Source organism: Saimiri boliviensis, chromosome 3, assembly GCF_048565385.1.
Source record: "Saimiri boliviensis isolate mSaiBol1 chromosome 3, mSaiBol1.pri, whole genome shotgun sequence".
Taxonomy (NCBI): Eukaryota; Metazoa; Chordata; class Mammalia; order Primates; family Cebidae; genus Saimiri; species Saimiri boliviensis.
Genome location: NC_133451.1, coordinates 95,618,665 through 95,643,791, shown reverse-complemented (window position 1 = coordinate 95,643,791; position 25,127 = coordinate 95,618,665). Strand labels below are relative to the sequence as shown.

At 38.4% G+C, this 25,127-nt stretch overlaps 2 protein-coding genes across 9 annotated transcripts in view; both read left to right on the top strand.

Annotated features, from left to right (window-relative positions):
* SLC9B2 (solute carrier family 9 member B2) overlaps positions 1 to 7,110 on the top strand; it is a 59,932-nt gene extending 52,822 nt beyond the window's left edge. For 4 of the 6 annotated variants that reach the window (XM_074396523.1, XM_074396519.1, XM_074396520.1 and 1 more), the window contains one exon: positions 872 to 5,221. In XM_074396523.1, the coding sequence (XP_074252624.1) occupies positions 872 to 1,041 (170 nt within the window). In that variant the 3' untranslated portion in view covers positions 1,042 to 5,221. Of the gene's footprint in view, positions 1 to 871; positions 5,222 to 7,021 lie in introns of those variants that run through there. The other 2 variants (XR_012516896.1, XM_074396522.1) reach the window with 1 other exon arrangement.
* A 65-nt stretch (positions 7,111 to 7,175) lies between these two features.
* The window catches only part of SLC9B1 (solute carrier family 9 member B1), a 98,272-nt gene continuing 80,320 nt past the window's right edge, over positions 7,176 to 25,127 (top strand). For all 3 annotated transcript variants that reach the window (XM_074396518.1, XM_074396515.1, XM_074396516.1), the window contains exons 1-2: positions 7,176 to 7,806; positions 23,309 to 23,353. The gene's annotated coding sequence lies outside the window, so the exon portion shown is untranslated. The remainder of the gene's footprint in view (positions 7,807 to 23,308; positions 23,354 to 25,127) is intronic.

The window sequence follows — 25,127 nt, the reverse complement described above, 5'->3', positions numbered from 1 at the left end:
TTGTCTTAGAGGCTAACATTGTTGTACTCTGTGGAATAAGGTATAACCAGATTAATTACATTTTTCCCATCTGCATTGATAATACTGATTTTGCCTCTAAAAGAAACTGAAAATTTTCGTAATAATTTCCAATAGATACATTCTAAATAAAACATTTCACCAACTTGTGAGGCAAAGAGTTGACCAAATACCTAATAAGATCAACTTCAGGTTGTCAAGGTGTCCACTATTTTCATGTTTCATGATGTTTGACAATGCTTTTAAGCTCTAAAGCAGTGTATATTTATTTAAAATTTAACAGTTTTCAATAGGTATCACTGCATCTTATTTTTAATTCTTCATCTTATTTTTTAATTCCAAATTCCTAAAGGTAAAAGGAGATGACCAGTAATCTTCATCTTTATTCAGGAAAAATTTAATACATAGAACTTCACATTATATTTAATTAATATTGTGAATCTGGATTTGCTTTGCATTTTGAAATGTATTTTCTTGATGTTTTTGTAAACCTACCTTATACAGATAGGTACAAATGAGTCATTAGTATGTCCCCATGCAAGGGCAGAAAGAGTTTTTAGAGCATCAGAACCAGCCAGGCTGAGCACAGTCACTCACACCTGTAATCCCAGCACTTTGGGATGCTAAGGAGGAAGGATCACTTGAGGCCAGCAGTTCAAGACCAATCTGGGCAACACAGCAAGGCCCTGTCTCTAAAAAAGTAAAACAAAACAAAACCAAAAAGAAGACTAAAACAACTTTCTTAGTTGAGCAAAAGAACAATCAATTTGTTTTTGCAAACAATAAGAAAAATTCACTTTTTAATATGTGCTTGTCTTATAATGATTCCATCTTTATCCTTAACCTTTTATAGGCTGCAATAGGATCTGTGGCTTTGGACACAGCAAGGTCACATGGAGAGAAACAATTAGAAGACTATGGAATGGATGTGTTGACAGTGGCGTTTTTGTCCATCCTCATCACAGCCCCAATTGGAAGTCTTCTCATTGGTTTACTAGGCCCCAGGCTTCTCCAGAAAGTTGAACATCAAAATAATGATGAAGAAGTTCAAGGAGAGACGTCTGTGCAAGTTTAAAGGTGAAAAGAATGCTGAACATAATGGTTAAAAAGCTGCTACTTTTTCAAGATGCATATTGAAAAATGTAGTGTTTAAACTTAAAATGTAATAGAAGCAAGTGTAGCTATTTCTTTAAACAGCATTTTTAGCCATTACTCTTTCCATGTGGGTGGTAATGGTCTAAGTCACCAACCCTAATCTCTCTACCTTTTTTTTCCAAACACCCCTTTTTTAACCATTTTAATTTGCATAAGGACATATCTACTTCAATGTACTACCACAGTTTATAGGTAACATGGGAAACATCAGTTTTAGTATCCTCTTCAGCTAGGATTACTCTTTTAACTTTCACAGTTTCATGATTGATATTTGCGCAGACTCTGATGGCTTGAATTGGTTTTGGGTCTTCTTATTTTATTTTGTTTTTGTTGTTAAACATCATAATGCCGTCTCTCATGAATTTCTACCCTCATTTTCCCTGATAATCTGCCTCTTCTTCATTTCTACCTCCCTTAGTACCTTTCTCTGAATTACTGTAACTGATTGGTCCCACCAGAATTGTAAAGCACATGAAGTATCTTCATTGGTTCATCCTCTTGCCTCCTCTAGATGTCAAAAAGCTTTATCCTGCCCCCTAGCTGACCACCCAGGTTCCTTTATTTCAGTGGTCTGTGTGAGTCGACCTTCTCCTAAGGAGTGCCCTAATCCAGCCCTTTTTGAATTTGTTTCTTATGACCCATATCTTTAGGTTCTTCCCATTTCTAGGTAGGAGATAGATAAGTTTCAAATCTATGCCAGACTCATGAATGTTATATTAGGGTAATGTGCTACAATGAAGAAAGGAAAAATACAGTGCCTAAAAGAAAATAGAATTCTCTTTCCCTCTAATGAAACTGGCTGGTTGGTTGATACTAACAGGGTTACTCTGCTCATGGCTCATGAGGTCTGCTCAGAGTCCCATATCTTTCTGTCCTGAAGCTCTGCCACACCCTAGCTTAGGACATGACTTAACCTATTTATGCCAGAGGTTGCAAATTTTTTTGTGTGAAAAATCAGACCTTGGCAATGACCTTGAGCAGTAGGATATAAATAACTCCCACAAGCATAGCCAATAATGGAACACTAGGCATAAATGGGTTAAAAATGGATCTCTACCATGTCTCCATTCTAGCTCTCAAAGAAGGAAAATGCAAGTAAAGCAGTTTATTTTTGAGGACGTGATATGGAAGTTGGACATGTCTCTTCTCCTCCACTTATTGGTGATGATCACATTAAGCTGTGAGGCAGCTTAATGTTGTCTCTAGCTAAGAATTCATACTCCTAGGAGGAACCAAACGTCAGATTTTGGGGGCCAGAGCTTCCACTGTGTTGTCTGTTACCATCACTTAGTAGCATATTCTTACATGTAAACAAAAGCTTTTGAAAGACATTGGCTTAAACCAAAAGAATGACTTATATGGCAGGAATTTCAGAAACTGTTACATGCCAGCAGAGAAAATATTAGAAGAAAGGCTTCTCTGCATCTTATTTTGTCCTACTTTGTAGCAGGCCATCTCTGCTTTTGTGTATCACTCGTAAGTTACTCTTCACTCTAGGTCATCTTCTGTGTAGTTGCTAAAATAATCAATTCACATGAAGTTTACAGTTTGTACCATGTTATCTGTGTACCTGAAGTATTTATTATATACTTGTCGTGTCCTATCTAAACTCCTTGACCTAGAATTCAAAGTTCATTTTAATCTTGAGGTAGATATTAAATATATATTAGATGAATGAATTATGAATGTCCTAATCCCAACAAGCTGATCTGCATAAATAAAGCCTGTCCTTTCCTGTCTTCATTAGATTTCTGTTCAAGCCTTATTCACCATGCCTTTCACCTCTATTCAAAACTACTTTAATAGTCACCTCTTCTAAATGACCTTCAATTTTATGTCCACCTGATTTTGGTTACCCTATGGTGCTGTACTCCTTTAGTGTTTATGCTCTTAATTTGGACTTGATTAATTTATACCAAAGGTCAGAAAAGTATTTTGAACTGAACTTCACTGGTTAGGTATACTTTGCTGGGGGCACCATAAACTTAATAATCATCTGGTCCACTATTTTTGCAGGCTCTGTAAGTAGATGCATTCAAAAAATACTTACTGAAAGCTTTCGAGATCCAGGCACATCAAGAATAATATTGTTCCTGTCCTTAAAAATTTAACAGTCCAGTAGAGAAGACAGACAAACAAGAGAATGCAAAACAATATGATAAGTGCTATTATACAGTTACTACAGGGGTTTCAGGGAGCTCACAGCAGAAGCACTCAATCAATCCAAGGCTGGTGGAGTTTAGGCACAGCTTCCCAGAGAAATTAGGACATTGGCTGAGGGCTGATTAGGACTTACCCAGCAAAAGGGATGTGAGACTAAAAGGTGTTACACGTCATGCTGTTTCCCAGGTCATCAGTGGCATTTTCTCCAAGTAACAAGCTTGGAATACTTACTAACTTATACAAAATACAGTTAGTATAACTAAATCAGAATGCTATTGAAAATATTTAGAGCCCCAAGGAAAATTCGAAATGAAAGTCCACAGAGTATAGAATTGATTGAAGGGCACCTCAAGCCATTGCTAATACCTGTTTCATTTTACAGGGCATGCACCAAGTTCTTTTCTATCTCTAAGAGGGCAGCCACAGTCTAAATCTCTGTGACTGCCCAGTGCTGGCCTTTTGACTTCCTCTATTGAAATAATCTCTGAAATTTGTGCCTATTCCTGGAAGCTCTTTGTAGGAATTTATTAATTGCTATAAGACTATGTTGCTATTATATATCATGGAGATGGTGCAGTCAAGAATGACAGAAGCTGACCATTCAGCAGGGCTCACCATGTGAAGGCCAGGGTTTGTCACCACATTGAAAGCCACATGTCTTTACTTTGTTGGTGAAATTAGAGTTAACCTCATAGAGTACTGACCAACCAAACCTAGCCGCACTTAAACTACAGATAGAAACAATTACTATAACCTTCGGATCCCTTATACATACTTCTTTCAGAGCACATATAACACTTTTGTTCCATTTATTTACATGTTTGTCTCTTATTAAATCAGTCCCTATGGGTAGGAACCTTGTCTTAATTATCTTTAAACAATCAGCATTTTTCACAGGGCATAGAACATAGTAGACATTTAATAAACATTTACTGACTAAATCTGAGAGGAATGGAATTCTCTCTCCATATCAGAAAACTACCTGCCACACAGCAGTTCAGATCTTAGCCTGCTTAGTCTGTCTTAATCAGCTTGGGCTGCTATAATAAAATACCATACACTGGGTAGCTTACACAACAGAAACATATTTCCATTAAAGGCTGGAATTTCAAGGTCAGGATGCCAGCATTGTTGGGCTCTCATGAAGTCTCTCTTCCTGGCTTGTCATTGGCCACCTTCTCACTGTGTCATCACATGATGCCAAGAAAGAGCAAGCAAGCTCTCTGGTGCCTCTTCTTATAAAGGCACTCTAATCACATCATGAAGGTCCTACTCTCATGAGTCTGAGGCATGAGAATTGCTTGAACCCAGGAGGCAGAGGTTGCAGGGAGCTGAGATCACTCCACTGCACTCCAGCCTGGCAAATCCCCATATCCAAATACATCACATTGGAGGTTAGGGCTTCAACATATGAATTTGTGGGGAAGGACATAATTCAGTCCCTGAAGAAGTGTCATATTTCATTTTTCTCTTTGGTAGTAACTTCGAATCACCTTGATTGACTTTGATGTCCTCAAAATTACCTCAGGTGTATATTTGCAAAAGATCTCATCTACTACATTCTTTAAAAATAGTATTGATTACTTTTTCTGATTATAAAATAACACATTTTCATTGCAGAAAATTTAGAACACAGAAAGATACAAAGAAGAAAACTGAAACTACTTTTCTTGTAAATTGTTTGCAGTTTTGGGGGATGTATTATTTTCAGAAAGATATCTTCTGAATTTATTGGGTGAAAGGCATACTTCATGTTTGACTTTTATGATGCTATGTAGATTGAAGAATTTTGTTGTACATAATGAATGCTGAGCCTTAAAAGAAAGCATATGTTTATATTCAAATATTCATTTTGCAATGAATAAAACACAAATGCCTGCCTTCATGGAGCTTGTTTTAAAATCCATTTACTCCCTCACTCAGAATATATTAAAACACGCCTATGTGCCAGGTCCTGTACCACCTAGTAGGGAATACAGTGATGAACAAGATATTTAAAGCCTCGATTTTTGAATTCTAGGGGAAAATTGACACTGTAAGCAATACAAATATGAATAAGACATGATACTTGCCTTTAAGAACCTTAGAAGGAAATAAGATACTTACAAATAGCTATATTGCAAGTGAATAATTCAAAAGTGTTCTTAGTGTAGAAGCTGAATAAATCTTAGAGGAGCTGATACTTGAACTAGACCTTCAGTAGTGGAGAGGCTCTGGATGGATGGGGTAATATTAGGGAATAAGGTGAAGACGGGAACAACTAGGTGGGAGGCTGGCATATTAGCAAAATTTTGAAAACAGTAAAGGCTGGATCATAGAAAGTGATTGGCACTTGAGACTGATGAAGAGAATTAGAAAAGAAAGTTTGCACTGAAATCATACTAAATAGATCATTGTCCAAATTTTTATGTTTGTTGAAGTACTTTCAGAAGTATGAAACTATCATGTATCATGTCAAATTTAGTTTTAAAAAAGTGCTGTCAGTTAAGATTCTCCTTACTCCTCAAAAGCTTTTGCTGTCTATGACATTGTTGCAAATATAATAAATTTACTTATTTTTAAAACACTTAATTTTTATGAGAAAGGTTATCAGATGATTGTTTAAATGTTTTTTATTGGTAAATTTTCATTATCTTATCTCTCAATGAACCACAGTATTTTTTATAAGGTCTCAGAACATTATACTTTTATATGAATCATTTATGTAGCTCTCTATAACAGGTGGGAATTGCTTCATGGCATTTGGGGAGCTTGTAATATATTTACAGTTGACTGACCCAAATCCAGCCTGAGCCCTCTGACCTCGTGAGAATTCCAAAGCTTCAATTGTTGATGTGCCCTACATCTTCCTTCTGTGGACCCTAAAGCACTTACCTCTCCAGGAGCCCATTCCTTTTAGAGCATAAGAGGCAAACAGACTCCTAGCAAAGGTCTTCCTTCCCAGCTCTACCACTGGTCACTCCTCCCAGTATCTTTAGGGATCTACCTGCTTTTCCTGTGAATACAAAACATTCCCTTAACCCTATAATCACGAAACACTGTCTACTTGCCTGAAATGAGGAAGAAAATAACTTTAAATCCGTGCTGAGATGTCTATATGACGTCGAAGGAAGGTGTTAATAAAAAGGGCCAGGCTGTGGTGGCTCACGCTTGTAATCCCAGCACTGTGGGAAGCCAAGGCGGGCAGATCATTTGAGTCCAGGAGTTCGAGGCCACCTGGGCAACAGGGTGAAACTCCTCTGTACTAAAAATACAAAAATTAGCCGGGGAGGCGGGGGCTGGCGCCCGCCGGTAGTCCCAGCTACTCGGGAGGCAGGCAGGAAGATCGCTTGAACCCGGGAGGCAGAGGCTGTAGTGAGTCGAGATAGCACCACTACACTCCAGCCGGGGTAATAGAGCGAGACCCTGTCTCAACAACGACAAAAAGAAAACCAATAAAAAGATAATTTCGTATTTAAGTTACCCAAGAAAGAGCCGTAATTTGAATCAGATCTTAAATGACTAAGAAAAAGAACACTCCGTTAGAGGAATTAACTTTAGAAAACGCACTGAGGCAAAAAGGAATACAGTGTTCACTAGTAAACATTGTTTTGAATGTCAGGAGAAACATTAGATAGGAAAGGGCGGTTTATCTTTCTAAGAAGCTTGAATTTTCTCCAATAACAGTTGTTTTTGTCTTTTATAGGAAGCATGGATTCTATTAGTGGAAGCTTTGGGACCGAAACGCCAAAGCTTCTGGACCCACCATCAACGCAGCTCTGCTTTCCTTTCTTTCATAGGCCGTTTCCACATAAGATTTCATGCAGAAAACAAAACATACCCACAAAGGTTTTATATTGATAACAGTATATTAAGTGTTTACTTTGTACAAAGCGTCTCTTCCAGACACTTGCCCTGTCTCATTTACTCTCATAGCACCACAGTGCCCTTTACAGATGAGAAGACGAGCTCAGGGAGATGACGTATTTACCTAGGTCCCATAACTAGCAAGTGACAGTGCTGCAGTTTAAGCTCAGGCTGTCTTGGGGCGAGACCGCGCTCTTTTACCATTGCACTTTAAGCTGACTTTAGGGGAAACACGATCTGAGTTTTCACAAGTTTACTTCTGGCACATGCAGTCCCGAGCACTGCTTTTTGGCTAAAACGCCCAGTGATGTCAACTCTGTCCCTGGATATCCATAACCCGATAGGTCAATATTCAGAAGAGATGTCGAAAGGACGTCTGTTTCAGTTCAGTAGACCGAAAACACACCAGACATTCCCAGGAACCCCGGAACTCTCGCCTCTGCCGGCGCGGGCGGCTAAAACGTCACTTAAACGCGCCGCCGCCCCCTCGCCCCGCCCCTGCGCGGAGGGCGGGCTGGGTGTTCGCTCCACCACCTTGCTCACTCGGGTGCCGCGTGGCTTACGCGACCGTTACTAGGCTCCTGGGCCGCTCCCGGCCAGCGAGGGCTGCGAAAGGAGTTGTAGGTACGGCCCATTTTTCTTAACTCCGCCTTTCCAAGCCTTTTGGCGCTAGTCCCGGGTCTCCCGAGGTCTTTTCCTTGCAGTAGGCCTCAGGAGGGCCTTTGCTCCCGCTCAGTTCCATGGGTTGCTTGGGCGCCTCTCCCAGATGCTGAGGAAACAGCCACAGACGTTGTCTCTCCTCTCCCTGACTCATTTCCTTACTCCTTCATCCTACATCTCTCTTTGTTCTTCTTTTTTCTTATTTTACAAATATTCGCCAGAAAGAAAAAAGACATCTGTCAGTCAAGATTAACTGCAAAATTAATTTTATTAAGCTTAAACTATTTTACAAATGGTAGATTTCTGCAAATAAACCTTCACATGCTCCTGTGATTGGAGACGTGTTCTGGGATTGGTTGCAGGTCCTGAGAAGGCTCCCTTCCCCCCACCTACCCACCCCCATGCCCCTCAAGCCTGTTTACTCTTGGTTTTAACCTAGTGGACAAACACTTCCAGCAGTGCCCAACCTTTTTGGCACCAGGGACTGGCTTCATGGAAGACAATTTGGGGCAGGGGAAAGGGGACTGGGGGATGAGATGACACTTCCATGTCAGATCATCAGACATTAGATTCTTATTAGAAGGCGCAATTTAGATCCCGCACATGCGCAGTTCACAATCACGTGTGCACGGTGAGAATAATGCCTCCACTGATTTAACAGGAGGTGGAGCTCAGGCGGTAATCCTCTAGCCCGGCTCACCTGCTATGTGGCCTGTTCCTAACCGGTCACAAACCTGTACCCGTCTGCTGCCCACGGGTTGGGAATCCCGGCTTTAGACTAATGCTTTTGAAGGAAAAAGGACAGTTGTATGCATACTGTGTGTGTTACAAGAGCTCTGCAGTACCATAACCAGGTCCCTTACTCCCCTCTATAGGTGTCCTAGAGCCTATGAAAGATCAGATTTAGTGATGCAGGGAGGCAATTGGCCCAGTTGGCACTGAGAGAGGCCACACCCCACTCTTTGATTTTCCATAGAGATAAATATAATTATTTGTGCAATAGAAGTGTGAAAAACTTAATATTGTCACCCCTAGAGAATTCATGCCCCAAATATTTTAGTGACTGTGTGCCTATGAAAAGGGCATTCATATTGATTGTCCTCTGTGAGTACCAGCATTTTTTTAACTTACTTTTAAAAATCAATACAGATTAGTTGGTACAAATTCAGTTTTGTTGTGTGGATATATTGCATAGTGCTGAAGTCTGGGCTTTTAGAGTACCAGAATTTATACTGCTGTTTTTCAGTTGGCTCTTGTCATAAGGTCCTGCCAATTACCAGACAAAAGGAAATAGGTGTTTTAATAGTAACATATAAAATATCATTTTACAGTACTTCTCATTTTATACTTTTTTCATACTCATCCTGTTTAAACACTTCTGTTAGTTAACACTGAGATTGAACAGTACCTGGAACATAGTATAATATACATTCAAAAAATATCTTTTGGAGGAATGAATGGATGAGCTTCTGAAGAAGCCATACCTTAAGCACCTTTGTTTTTCCTGGACCCAGAGCTAAGTCTAGCAGTAGTAAACTCACCAGTGTGACTTAAGTAGAGAAGTCAAGTGACTTGCTTAGGGAAAGGCATTCATCAAGTATTTTTAAAAGAATATCCTACTTTGCCAGCCAGTGTTTTAGGCATTGTGAATACAATGGTAAGAAAGACTAGCAAAGATCCCTGTTCTTAGGAAGTTAAATTCTAGTGAGTGGAAGTTAGAAAATAAATAGATAAACAATATATAAGAAAGGAATTGTGGGTAATGAAAAGCACAGTGAAGACGTGAAATAGTGAAGGAAGAAAGACCGGGAGAGGAGTTAGTTTAGACTGAATGCTTAGTGATGTTTTTAAAAAACCAACCATAGAAATATTTGGGATCAGAGCACTACAGTTAAAGGCAACTCCAATTGCAAGAGCCCTAAGGTAGGAAAGAACTTGGCTCCTTCAAGGAACATCATAAAGACCACTGTAGCTAGAATGTAGAGAAAGTGGTACAAGTTGAGCTTGGAGAGATAGGTAGGGGCCAAGTCATGTAGGGCTTTGAATAGGCCATGGAGAGCTAGCTACCCAGGGAAGAAGTTTGGAATTTATTTCAAGTATGAAGAGAAACCAGTAGTGAGTTTGGAGAAAGGGAGTGAGAGGAACTGATTTACATTGTTAAAAGGTTTGTTCTGCCTGTTATGTGATGACTAAATCACAGGGGATGGGGAACAAGATCTAAAGCAGAGGACAATTGCAGAAATCCAAAGAGAATGACAAGTTTGGGTAAAAATAACAGAGAAATAGATATATGTGAGCTCTATTTTAGTGGCAGAGACTACAGATTTTGATGTTTTGAATATAGAGGTGATGAAAAAGGAGTCACTTCTAACCCCTAGGTTTTTGTCTTGAGCTTGTGTGGATGGTTGTGCCATTTACCAAATGGAAAAGACTAAGGAAGAAAAAGGAGCAGTGGGGGCAGAGGGGAGTTTCATTTTGCTTAGGTTAATTTTTATATGCTTATTAGAAATCAAAGGTAAGTTGAGTCTTGAGCTCTGTGCAGAGTGCAAGGGACCAAAGATACAAAGTTGGGAGGCACCAGCATATGGAAAATTACCTAGGGCAAGTGTGTTTACAGAGAACATTGCAGTGACTAGTGTAAAGCAGAGGAAAAGAAGCAAACAAAGGGGATGGAAGAATAGCCAATGAAGTAGGAAGAAAATCTAAAGAGTGCAGTGACATAAAAGCCAAGACTACAAAACATGGCCAATAGGATTAAATCATCCTTAGAAATTAAGTGAAATGAAAAGATATATGCATTGGATTTTGGAAATGTAAAGTAGTTATGTGCCTTAACTAGTACATCGAAGAGAAAATGTGGTGTCAAGAAATTGACGTAGTACTATAGACATCTCAAGTTGTTTACTATAAAGGAGAGCCAAGAAGTAGCCGCAATAAAGGAATATGTATGATTAAAGAAGAGTTCTCTTTTTTTTTTTTTTTTTTTTTTTTTTTGAGCCGGAGTCTCGCTCTGTTGCCCAGGCTAGTGTGCAGTGGTGCAATCTCGGCTCACTGTAACCTGCACTTCCTAGATTCAAGTGATTCTCCTGCCTCAGCTCCTGAGTAGCTGGGATTACAGGGGCGTACCAGCACACCTGGTTATTTTTTTTTTTTTGTATTTTTAGTAGAGATGGGGTTTCACCATGTTGCCAGGCTGGTCTCAAACTCAACCTCGTGATCCACCTGCCTCAGCCTCCCAAAGTGCTGGGATTACAGGTGTGATCCACCGTGCCTGGCCAAGAAGGGTTCTTAAAGATAAGCATACTTAAGCATATTTTTAGACTAATAGGAATGATCTAATTGGAGGGGAGTGGAAATGATGGTATAAGAGAGAGTGTGTATATTTTAGGAGTGAAATCTTTGAGAAAATGAGAGGGGATGGGATCCAGGGAATATATAGATGTTTTGGCCTTAGGTAGGAACATGAACATGTAATTTCTAGTAATAAGAAAAAAGCAACTATGGGTAGAGTTGCAGATAGATGGGTCGATTCAGTGGTCAGAGGTGAGAACTTTCTGCCTGATAGTGATACTTTTTCTCAATGAAGATAAGGTAGGAGGCAAGATTAGTAAGGGGTGAGGAGGAATATTTGGGTAGGAGATTTAAGGGGAGAAGATAAGATACAAAATAGTCATTTGGAGGATGGAAAGCAATCAGAATAGTAGCACACTGGGCAAAGTTGAATGGCCATTTCAGATTTGTGATCCTGTGAGGGAGCAGCTGAGATACAGTGGAAGAAAAAATGATAGGAACTAAGGAGATCAAGGAACTGAAAGACCAGAGTGTTGGGTGGATAGACCACCTGAGTATTAGTGGTTGAATTAGTAGCTAAATTAGTATTTGAACCCAGATATCCTGACTTTCTAGCTCAGTGGGTTACCATTTTACTCTGAAATGGTTCACAGCATTACTCTTTTGGGCCACCTCCCTACCCACCCTTTCAGTCAACATTAAGAAAAAAGAATCGTTGCCTGATTTTTTTTTCTGGTCCATACATTCAAATTATAGACTTTCACAGGCTGGTATTTCTGTCTTGTTTCTTTCATATGTAAATATATACTTATTCAATTTTTGGCTTGTTTTTCTTTGTGATTTTTTAACCATTTCCATCAATATGTATTTATTAAAGTACAATTGTCTATCTCTTAGATGTAAAGGGAAGATGAAGGATGAACTTTGGAAATCCTGTGGCCTTACAGAACTGGGATAACCAGTCATAAGGATACTTGATCAGCATTGACTTTAAGAACAATAATAATAATAGACATAATTTTGGATAACCTTTTACATTTTATGCTTTTATTTTCTCTTTATCTCATTTCATTCTTGTAACTGCCTTTTTCAGATGAGGAAATTGAGGCTCAGAGAGCTTAAGGGTCTTGACCAAGGACACATACCTAGTAAGTGGCAGAATTATTAATCACAGTGTTCTGACTCTTGAGTTTTATATTTTCCACTATATTAGTTTGTCTCTTTGCTTTTTACACTCTATTGTATCCAAAGTGATATCAAAGAAAACCTCACTGGGTAAAAAGTATTGGCTGGTGGCCTCTTGCAATGCAAATAATATTTAGCATATGTTTAAAATCCAATCATTGATGATATAAAATGTTTATCTACTATATACTATGTTCAGTAATTCAAAGAACTCAGAAATGATTATGAAACTGTCTGGTTTAATTTAGTAGGGAAATAGATGGGAACACAAATCACTAAGAAACATTTCTTGGACTTCTCTTACATCCTAAATGTGCTTCTACAATACTCTGTATTTACCACATTCTGTATACAGAGGAGAATACAGTATCTGTAACATAATGGGCTGTCAATCAATATTTGTCAAATTTAAAAATGATGACAGTTAAGGAATTAAAATAATGGGTGGATGCTGTGGTAAGGGTTGGATGCCATAATAAGGATGCATGTTGTTGAAGGTAGTGTCAGGAAATTTTCTGGAAGAAATGACTTCAAAATTGATGAAGGGTTAGCTGGATGAAAAGCAAGAGTGTTGGTGTTGGAAGGTAGCATACAGAATGCATAAAGTTTTGGGGATGTAAGACATGGCAACTTTGAGGATCAAAAATTTAGTGTGGCTAAAGTTTAGAATGTCAAGTGAAGAATGAGGAGGTACGGAGGGTCAAAGTTAGAGCCTTATTCAAAGAGCCTTATAAGCTGGGTATAAGGAGTTTTAACTTTTTCTTCTTCTATGGGAAGTCATTGAAGAATATTAAGAAAGGAGTTGCCATAATCAAGCTTACATTTAAGAACATTGTTTTGCATTGTGAAAATTACTTTGAGTAGGAACAAGACTGGAGGTGGGGAAAATATTTGGAAGACCATTACAGTGTTTAGGTGTGAAAACGCTTATGGCCTGGACTGGACTAGAGGCAATTTATCTGGAAAGAAATGAACAAAATTTTTAAACATTCAGTAACTTGTATTAACATGATTTAGTAATTTACTTGATGCTAGCAGGTAAAGAAAAGCAGGGAGAAAGAATGGCATCTCAGTTTCTATTTTGAGCAACTAGGTAGATGGTGGCTTCATTCTCTGAGATAGGAAATTATCTAGAGAAGGAATAACTGGTGGGGAAAGATCTTAAGTTTGCATATATGCTAACTTAAAGATGCTTCTAAGACAAGTAGAAATATTCAATAAGTAATTAGATATACTAAGTAGAATCTTGAGAGCTTTTCTAGTTCAAATTTCTCAGCATATTAGTTAAAATTGTAGCCTAAATAGTAGAATAGATGTTGAGAAATGTATATAGAGTGAGAAGAGAATAGGGCATAGAGAAGAATTCTGAGGAATTCTTTAAAGGATGAATAGGGAAAAGAAGAAGCCAGTAACAAAGACCAAGAAAGGAAACTAGAGAGGTAAGGATGGTAAAGCAAATAATGAAGTGATGTGAGAATTCAAAAGGGGAAAAACATATCCAGTTTTTGTAGTGTGCATTGTAGGAAGCTTTATTTAGAATAATCAATGGATATTTACAAAGAAGTGCAGTGAGAAGATGTTCCAACCAAATAAAAGCATGGAGAGCAAATAACAGTTTGACTGAAATGTAGGGTCACAACAAAGAACAAGAGAAAAAGCTGGTAAGATAATTTTATTCCATGTTTAGCAAACCTTGGATTCTGGGTAAATTTTTGGTAGATTTGTCTTTAGTTGAGAAAAACCATTGTGTTTGGTGCTAAGAGAAATAGAAGAATATAAAACATGAACCCTGGAATGCTTTATGCTGTGGTTTGACTGTTGATGTCTCCTCCAAAATTCATGTTGAAACTTAAACTCCAATGCAACAATGTTAAAAGGTGGGACCTTTAGGAAGTGATTAAGGTCATGAGGGATCTGCCCTCATGCATGTATTATAAAAGTCTTTACATGAGGGCTGGGGACAGCTAGGTAGGACTTTTTTGCCTTTTCATCCCTTCCACCATGTGAGGATACAATGTTCATTCCCTTCAGAGAATACCATGTTCAAAGCAACCTTTTGGAAGCAGAGACCTTACCAGACACTGAATCTGACAGAACCTTAATCTTGGATTTCCTGGCCTCCAGAATTGTGAGAAAATAGATTTCTGTTCTTCATAAATTACTCAGTCTGAGTATTTTGGCATAGGAGCAGAAGTGGACTAAGAAATTGTTACTAAGAAGTGGAATGTTGCTGTAACAAATACCTGTATTGTAAAAAGCTGCTTTAGAACTAGTAAAGAGTAAAAGCTAGAACAGTTTTGAAGTGCCTCCTAGCAAAAGTCTAGATTGCCATGAACAGAGCATTAAAAGCAATTCTGATCAAGATTCAGAGCTGTAGAGAGAGTCTTCATGTTCTTAGAAATTATCTAAGTGATCGTGATCAGAAGGCTGGTAGAAATGTGGAGACTAAAAGCCATTCTGATGAGTTCTTCAATGGAAATGAAGAATATCTTACTAGAAACTGGAGGAGAGGCCATCCTTGTAAAGTGGCAAAGAACTTGGCTGAATTCCAGCTGTGTCCTAATGCTTTGTGAAAGGCAGAAACTGTGAGCAATGAACTAGGATATTTAGGGTAAGAAATACCTAAACAAAGTGCTGAAGGTGCTACATGTTTCTCTTGACTGTTCATAGTAAAATACAAAAAGAGAAAAATTAACTGAAGATGGAATTTGTAATCAAAAAGAAAGCAGAACTTAAAATTTTCAGCCTAACCAGGTTGTGAAGACTATAAAGGTGAGTTCAGGAGAGAATACCAAGAATATGGCCAAGTGAATGTTTGATAAAGAGATTAATATGGGTGGAAGGATGCCAGATGCTACTCATAAAGACAGTGGAGGAGTGGCACTGAAGATATTTCGGAGATCTTTGAGGCTACCATTCCTATCACAGGCTCAGAGTGCCAGGGCCTTCAGGGCAGAACAGTTTCAAGGGAGGGGCCCAGAGTGCCCATGGGACCTCAGGGCTCGCTGCCTAGGGCCACCTCAACTTTCTGCTCTACACATCTGGCTCAGCATTCCTTAGCCACACCAGCTGTGGCTCAAGCAGGCCCAAGTGCAGTGTCAGAGGTTATAAACAGTAAACCTTGGTGGTGTCCATGTGGTGCTAAGACTACAGATTTTCTGTAGTCATGGCCATCTCCACGAAGATTTCAAAGGAGGCCACAGAGAACCTTAAGGCTCAGGCAAAGAACTGCCGGAAGTGTGAGGTCAGCTCAGAGAGTCACCACAAGGACAGTGCATAGAGCTGTGGAGTCAGGGTCACCACAGAGAGCCCCTAAAAGGGCAATGCCTAGTGGAGCTGTGGGAGCAGGGCCACCCCCAAGACTGTAGGCCACTAGAGCTACTAATGTGCAATTCCTGCCTGAGAGAGTCACAAACATATGATGCCAACATGTGAGAGCTGGTGCATGGGCTGCTCCTACTAAAGCCATGGAGGCAAGGCTCCCAGAAGACATGGGGCTCAACCCTGTCCCTATTGCATGCAGAGGCAGGCCATGGAGTCAAAGAAGATTATTCTAATACCTCAAGATTTAATGTTGCTTGGCTTCTTGGGTTGGGACTAACTTGTAACCTATTACCCTTTTCTTCTTTCCTATTTCCTCCCTTTTGAAAAGGGAATATCCTCTGTCTGTCCCACCATTGTATTTTAGAATGACACAACTTGCTTGATATCATAGGCTCACAGCTGGAGAGCAATTTGCCTCAGGGTGAATCCAACTTTGAGTCTCACCCATATCTGATTTAGATGAGACTCTGGACCAGGCATCCCCAAATTACGGCCCGCGGGCCGCATGCGGCCCCCTGAGGCCATTTATCCGGCCCACCGCCGCACTTCAGGAAGGGGCACCTCTTTCATTGGTGGTCAGTGAGAGGAACACAGTATGTGGCGGCCCTCCAACGGTCTGAGGGACAGTGAACTGGCCCCCTGTGTAAAAAGTTTGGGGATGCCTGCTCTGGACTCTAAACTTTTGAGTTGATATTGGAAAGAGTTAAAGGACTTTTGGAGCTATTGGGTTGGAGCAAGTGTATTTTATATGTGAGAAAGATGAATTTATTGGGGGTACAAGGGCAAAATGCTGTAGTTTGAATGTTTGTATCCCCTCCAATTTCATGTTGAAACTTAATTCCCCAATGCAACAGTATTAAGAGGTAGGACCTTTAGGAAGTGACTAGGTCATGAGGGTTCTGCCCTCATAAGTGGATTAATGACTTTATAAAATAAGTGGAGGGAGCTATCTAGCCCCTTTTCACCCTTCTCTCTTTTCCAACATGTGAAGATACAGCATTTATTTCCTCCAGAGGACGCAGCATTCAAGGCACCATTTTGGAAGCAGAGGTCTGAGTTCTTACCAGAAGCCAAAACTGTCAGCAGTTTGATCTGGGATTTTCCAGCCTCTAGAACTGTGACAAAATAAATTTTTGTTATTTACAAATTACCCGGTCTTGAGTATTTTGTTATAGCAACACAAATAAACAAAGACACTGCTATTTTGAATGTCTGTCCTCTCCAAAACTCATGCTGATTTCAACAGTATGAAGAGGTGGGACCTTTAAGAGGTGATTAGGCCATGAGGGCTGTGCCCATACGAGTGAGGTTAATTTCATTATAAAAGGACAAGTTCTGCCACCCATTTCCCTCTCTTACCCTTATATCTTCTACTATGTGAGGACATAGCCTCCCTCACCCCTAGAGAATGAAACAAGAGGGCCCTCACAAAATGCTGGTACCTTGATCTTGAATTTCTCAGCCTCCAGACTGTGAGAAAGAAATTTTTGTTCATTATAAATTACCCAATCTGTGGTATTCTGTTACAGCAGTACAAAATGCCCTAAGACAGATACCTTGTCACTTTATTGTGGAAACAAGATCTAGGCACCAAAAAACAATTGAAAATCAAAACACTATCTGATTAATGAGAACAAACCCTAAATACTACTAGGAATTTTAACAGCAACAGTTCATTTGAATTGTAGTAATAGAGGTTTAGCCCAGATTTGTATTGTCCTGATATAATGCCAGGTAGTCATTATCTTAAAAAAAAAAAAAAAATACTGACCTAGTTTGAATGCTTTTTATAAAGAGTATTCTGTTTTTGCATGTAGGTCTTAAATTCATTTTTTTAGAAAGATGGATATTGTGGTTGTTTTTAATGTGTTAATGCTTTAGCTAACCTCAGAAAGAGTTTTGTTTGAAAGGCAGCAATATTTCCAAAGATCCCAAAGCAATACATACTCACAAACACAATTATCGATGCATATTTTTTACCTAACACTAATTGAATAAATGTGTGTTAAATGCCTATTACTTGTCAGCAGTGCATAGTAGATAAGAGAGTAGACTACATATTTAAACAAACTGGAATTCAAAATCCCAGCTTTGCCACTCTCAATGAAGGGAAAAGAACTGCAGTCTCATTTAGAATAATTTATACTGAATTCCATATACATTATGATTTTGAAGGAAATTTCAGTTCTTATTTATCCAATTATTAATGCTGTTGTCAAATTTAATTGGCATTCCTTACTTCTACAGAAGACAGAGGTGAAGAATTATTTTAAAGTATTTAGCTGGGCTAAAAAGTAAATCCACATTTAGAAGAGTAATAGTTGGCCATAAAGTTTTGCTGAATGATCTGAGATATATATATATATAGTCACTAGATGTCACTGTTGCACAACATTGCTTCAAAAGCATAAACCCAGAGAGTATTGTGTATGGACACACCAAGGAAAGTCAAGTAGTTTATATTAAGTGATACATATGTACATACATGGTATTTAAGAAATGAAGTTCCCAAAAAATATGTATTGCTATTCTTTCAGCCTGTTTCTTAGTAGGTCACTCAGATAATAGAATCACAGACTTAAAACTGCTAAAGCCTTAGATCATATAAGATCTTTCCTCCCTCTGTCACTTTATAGGTTTGGAATTCAGCAGAGAGATGAAATGACAAGAAATTTCCTCGATACGATTTATCAGGGCCAGGTGTGGTCTCTCACACCTGTAATCCCAGCACTTTGGAAGGCTGAGGTGGGCAAGCCACTTGAGGTCAGAAGTTTGAGACCAGCCTGGCCAACATGGTGAAACCCCATCTCTACCAAAAAATAAAAAAATTAGATGGATGTGGCGATGCGCATCTGTAGTCCCAGGTACTCGGGAGGCTGAGGCAGAATCACTTGAACCCAGGAGGCAGAGGTTGCATTGAGCTGAAATCACACCACTGCACTCCATCCTGGGTGACAGAGTGAGACTCTGTTAAAAAAATATATATTATATATATATGCATATATATATATAATGAAAAACAGAACTCAGACTGCCCAATTCTTTTTACAATACCACACTGTGTACATTATTAACATATAATCAAACATTCTAATAAACCAAGGTGAAAACGGATCCTTTAAATCCATCAAAATTTTTCACTATTTTAAAAGCAAAGCCTAGCAATATAATATCAGTACATATTTCTAATAAAAGTTTTACATACCATGGCTATTGCTATAAGTTGTACAAACATCTCACTTAATTCCCATAATAGAAAGATATGTATATGTGTATGGGGGGGTGTGTCTGTGTATTTCTGTATGTACTTATATCTACCTCATTCCGACAAAGTATTTTAAGAAGCTTATTGAAATAAATAGAGCATAAAAATTTTTTAAACTAAGCGGATCATTTATATGTAAGATACTGGAATGTAAACCAGAAAGAAGTCTTATTTTTGTTAGTACAAAAAGCATGCCATAATTTCTAATAAACTTATCCAGTAAGCTCATATTTTGCTGGCTGTCCTCAAATTTGATTCTGTTTTCCCTAGCTGTGAATATGAAGAAAAACAGATAGTAGTATGCCCACTGAAAGATAATGAGATTTGGGAGGCCAAGGCAGGAGGATCACTTGAGCCCAGGAATTCAAGACCAGCCTGGGCAACATAGGGAGACCTTGTTCCCACAAAAAAATTAATCAGACATGACATGCCTGTAGTCCCAGCTACTTGGGAGGCTGAGGTGGGAGGATCACTTGAGCTGGGGAGGTGGAGGTTGCAGTGAGCCATGATCACATCACCACACTCCAGCCTAGGTGACAGAGTGCGACTCTATTTCTCCAAAAAAAAAAAAGTGATAAGAGATTGTAAATTATCCAAAATCATACAACCAATGTATTTCTGATTTTAAGGCTGTTATGCATTTATAGTGATGCCAAGTTACTGCAGCATGGAATGTTTTTCCCTTTGTGTCATCTCTGATTTCTTTCAGCAATGTTTTGTAATTTTCATTGTAGAGGTCTTTCACCTCCCCGGTTACCTGTATTCCTAGGTATTTTATTCTTTTTGTGGCTGTTGTATGTGGAATTGTGTTGTTGATTTGGCTCACAGCTTGGACTTGGTGATAGAAATGCTACTGATTTTTGTACATTGATTTTGTATCCTGAAATTTTTTTGAAGTAGTTTGTTATATCTAGGCACTTTTGGGCAGAGACTATGGGTTTACTAGATGTAGAATCATATCATATATGGACAGAGATAGTTTGACTCCCTCTCTTCCTACTTGGATGCCTTTTTTTTTTCTTTCTCTTGCCTGACTGCTCTAGCTACAACTTCCAGTATTACATGGGAATGTTGAAAGCGGGCATCCTTGGCTTGCTCTGGTTTTCAAGGGTAATACTTCCGACTTTTGCCTATTCAGTATGATGTTGGCTATAGTTTTGTCATAAATGACTCATTATTTTAAGATATATTCCTTCAATGCCTATTTGTTGAAGGCTTTTAACATGAAGCTATGCTGAATTTTATCAAAAGCCATTTCTGCATCTATTGAGATTGTTATACAGTTTTTGGGTTTGGTTCTAATTATGTGATGAATCACAATCATTGGGGTGTGTGTGTGTTGAATCAGCTTTGCATCCTAGGGATAAAGCCTACTTGATCGTGATGGATTAGCTTTTTTATGTGCTGCTGGTTTCCATTTGCTAGTAGTTTGCTGAGGATTTTTGCATCAATGTTCATCAAGGATATTGGCCTTTGTGTGTGTGTGTGTGTGTGTGTGTGTGTGTGTGTGTGTGTGTGTGTCTGCCAGGTGTTGGTATCAGGATGGTGCTATCCTCATAGAATGAGTTGGGGAGTTCTTCCTCTTCAATTTTTTGGGACATTTTCAATAGGAATGGTACCAGCTCTTCTTTATATATCTGATAGAATTTGGCTGTGAATCAATCTTGTCCCAGGCCTTTTTCTAGTTGGTAAGATTTGTATTACTAATTGAATTGCAGAATCACGATTTGTCTGTTGACAGTTTTAATTTCTTTCTGGTTCAATCTTGGGAGATTGTAAGTTTCCAGGAATTTATTCATTTCTTAAACAAATTAGGTGTTCTAATTTGTTTGCATAGATGTGTTCATAATAGTCTCTTGAGGATTTTTTGTATTTCAGTGGGATAATGTTCCTTTGTCATTTCCAATTGTGTTTATTTGGATCTTCTCTCTTTTTCCTTTGTTAGTTTAGCTGTGGTCTTATTTACTCTTTCAAATAATCGTATTTGTTCTTATTTATAATTTTATTGATTATTTAAATAATCTTACTTATTCTTTCAAAAAACCAACTCCTGGATTCCTTGATCTTTTGTATTGTTTGTTGTGTCTCAGTTTCATTCAGTTCAGCTGTAATTTTGGTTATTTCTTTTCGTCTGCTAACTTTGGGCTTAGTTTGTTCTTGTTTTTCTGTTTCCTCTAGGTATGAGGATAGATTGTTAATTTGAGATCTGAGTTTTCTATGGGGGCATTCATACTGTAAACTGTTAGCATGCTTTAGCTCAGTCTCAGGGATTCTGGTATATTGTATCTTTGTTCTCAATCATTTCAAAGAATGTCTTAATTTCCGACTTAATTTTATTGCTTACCCAAAAGTCATTCAGGAACTGGTTGTTTAATATATAACAATGTCTATATAACTATGGTTTTGAGGTTTCCTCTTAGTATTGATTTCTGTTTTTATTGCACTGTGGTCCAAGAGCATGGTTGATATGATTTCAGTTTTTTTTTTAATTTGATGATAATTGTTTTATGGCTGATCATATGGCCAGTTTTACAGTATGTGCCATGTGCAGGTGAGAAGAATGTATCTTCTATTGTTTTGGGGTGGTAAGTTCTGTAAAAGTCTGTTAGGTTCATTGATTAAGTGTTGAGTGCAGGTCCAAATTTCTCTGTCAGTTTTCTGCCTCAGTGATCTGTCTAGTACTGTCAATGGGATGTTTAAACTTCCCACTATTCGTATGTGGTTATCTTAAGTTTTTTCATAGGTCTTTATGAACTTATTTGATGAATCTGTTTGCTCCTGTATTGGGAGCATATATATATTTAGGATAGTTAGATTTTTCTTGTTGAATTGAACTCTTTACCATTATGTAATATCCATCTTTGTCTTTTTTTTTTTTTCTTCTTGAAACAGAGCCTTGCTCTGTCACCAGGCTGGAGTGCAGTGGCATGATCTTGGCTCACTGCAACTTCTGCTTCCTGGGTTCAAGTGATTCCCTTGCCTCACCCTCCAGAGTAGCTAGGACTACAGGTGCACACCACCACACCTGACTAATTTTTGTATTTTAGTACAGATGAGGTTTTACCATGTTGGCTAGGATGGTCTTGATCTCCCGACCTTGTGATCTGCCCTCCTCAGCCTCCCAAAGTGCTGGGATTACAGGCATGAGCCACCATACGCAGTCCTTTGTCTTTTGATCATTGTTTAAAGTCTGTTTTATCTGAAATCAGAATAGTAACCCCTGCTTTTTTCTGTTTTACATTTGCTTGCTAGATTCTTCTCCATTCCTTAACTTTGAGCTTACAGTTGTCATTGCATGTGAGATGGGTCATTTGAAGACAATATATCATTGCGTCTTGCTTCTTTATCCAATTTGCCATTCTGCGCCTTTTAATTGGGGCATTTTACTCATTTGAATTCAAAGTTGATACTCATATGTTCAAGTTTAATTCTGTCATCATGTTGCTACCTGGTTATTATGCTGACTTGATTGTGTAGTTATTGCTTTATAGTGTCATTGGTCTATGTACTTAAGTGTGTTTTTGTGGTGGCTGGTAAAGGTCTTTCATTTCCATGTTTAGCACTCCCTTCAGGATCTCCTGTAAAGCATGTCTGGTGGTAACAAATTCCCTTAGCATTTGTTTGTCTGAAAGGTTCTTATTTCTACTTTGCTTATGAAACCTCGTTTAGCTAGATATGAAGTTCTTGGTTGAAATTTCTTTTCTTTAAGAATACTGAATATAGGCCTCTCAATCTTTTCTGGCTTGTATAGTTTCTGCTGAAAGGTCCATTCTTAGCCTGATGGAGTTCCATTTGTGGGTGACCGGCCTCTTCTCTCTAGCTGCCTTTAATACTTTTTTTTCATTCCGACCTTGGAGAATCTGATGATTTTGTGTCTTTGGGATGGGCATTTTGTATAGTATCTCACAGAGGTTCTCTGCATTTCTTGAATTTGAATACTAGCTTCTCTAGCAAGATTGGAGAAATTTTCATGGATGATATCCTCAAATATGTTTTCCACATTACTTACTTTTTCTCCCTCTCTTTCAGGGACATCGGTGAGTTATATAGTTAGTCTCTTTACATAATCCCATGTTTCTCAGAGATGTTTATTCTTTTTGTTCATTTTCCTTTATTTTTATCTGACAGAGTTTATTCAAAGAAATAGTCTTCAAGCTCTGAGATTATTTCCTCAGCTTGATCTATTCTGCTGTTAATACTTGTGATTATCTTATGAAATTATTGTAGTGAGTTTTTTAGTTCTATCAGATCAGTTCCGTTCTCTCAAAATGGCCATTTCATCTTTAAGCTCCTATATCATTTTATTGTATTCCTTAGAATCCTTGCATTGGGTTTCAACTTTCTCCTGAATGTCCATGTTCATTCCTATCCATATTCTGAATTATATATTTGTCATTTCAGCCTGGTTAAGAATCATTGCTGAGGAACGACTACAGTCATATGGAGGTAAGAAGACACTCGGGGTTTTTGAGTTGCCAGAGTTCTTGTGCTGATTATTTCTTATCTGTGTAGGCTGATGTTCCTTCAACATTTAAGTTGCTATTCCGTAGATGGGACTTTTTGCTTTTATCTTCTTTGATGCCCTTGGGGGTTTGGTTGTGATGTAAGGTGGGTTCAGTTGGCTGACTTCATTTCTGGAAGATTTTAAGAGGCCAAGCACAGCTCAGCTCTCCTGGGAGAGAACCTGCTGTGCTGCAGGAGCTGAGGTGTTCCTGGTCCACTGGCCATAACATTCCAATGGGAAATTCCCCCCATTGGAGTGCTTCATTGAGGTAGTAGCAACAGGATCTGTGCTGAGTCACACCTGCCAGCCACCTCAGCAGTGCAAAAGGATGCATATGTGTCAGCTGGGGAGGGGCATCAGTGGGAGTGGGGCAGCAGCATTCCTAGATTGAAGTATGTCTAGAAATGTGCAACAACAAAGCAACAATAAACATATTTCAAGAGAGTTTAGGATATTTATAGCGGTATTTTGGAGATGATGAATCACAGATACTGAATACAAAAGCAGGTAAAGAAGGAAGATGGCAAAGGTTTGAGTTAAAGGGGTCATTGTACTGCACATCTTGATGAAAATGAAGAATAATTGGAGGGGATGCAGTGAATATAATTGAACAAGATAACTGAAAGAATATGAAGTAGTATTCAGGAATGTGCATTTCACATTATAGAAGGTTTTAGTGTAGCCTTTCCTTTATTAGAAAGGAAGTAAATAACTGAAGAAACAAGACAGTAGATGAATTATCCAAGCGTGTAAGACAAAAAGATTACAAATATGGGGGTCAGGCACTAATGTCTTTGGTGAATAAAGGAAAAGGATCAAATTAAGTTGAGTAAGTAACAGTGAATAAAAGAGGAAGAATGTGGTATTGTCAAACTATACAAGCTTCTAAGGAGCAAGGATTTTGTTTCTTTTTTATATATGAAGCTTCAGAAATAGCAGTAGGGTGTCAGAAGGAATGTTAGTGAATAAACTGCTGTTATGTAAGAGGACCATAGAGGAAGCAGTGTCTTCCTTAGAGGAAGGGCTTGGTTTCAGATGGGGCACAGAATTTGAGAGAATGTTTTGAAAAGAGGTTAGGAATATAATACAGTTTGATTATTATCTGGCAGAAGTTCCAGAGTGCTCAGTGAAAGCAATCAAGAGGTAAGGACCATGGAGAGGGCTGGTCAGAGGTAATGGAATAGTATTATTGGCATGATGCCCAGTGGTCTCAACAGCTTTGTAACTGATTTCCAATGAGCTATTTCTAAACCATTTTAGCCTTCTGTGACTTATTCATCCATTGTTTTTTATTTTTAAGTTTTTCTTAAGGCTCTTTTTTGCTTCCTAAAGAAGTTATTTGTACGAGTTCATTTTCTAAAACAGAAAAATCAAGAGATTATATAGTTGTTGAATTTTTTTTTTCTTTTCTTAGATCATTTAATCTTTTATAGATTTAAGTTATTATAGCCATTTTATAAATGTTAGCCTATAAATCCTTATGAGAGCTTTAATCTGTCTTACACAGAATACTTGTCACATTATAAGCACTTTAATTTTAAGAATATGGGCTCTGGAGTCACATTGCCTGATGGGCCCCAACTCCTTTATTTATAGTTATGTTACCTTGGAGAAGTTAATTCAGCTATTCCAGTATAGGAAAGCGTGGACAGTAGAAATAAACCAAGTTGGGAAATGGTAAGGTATGCCCGATATGGTTTGGCTCCATGTACCCAC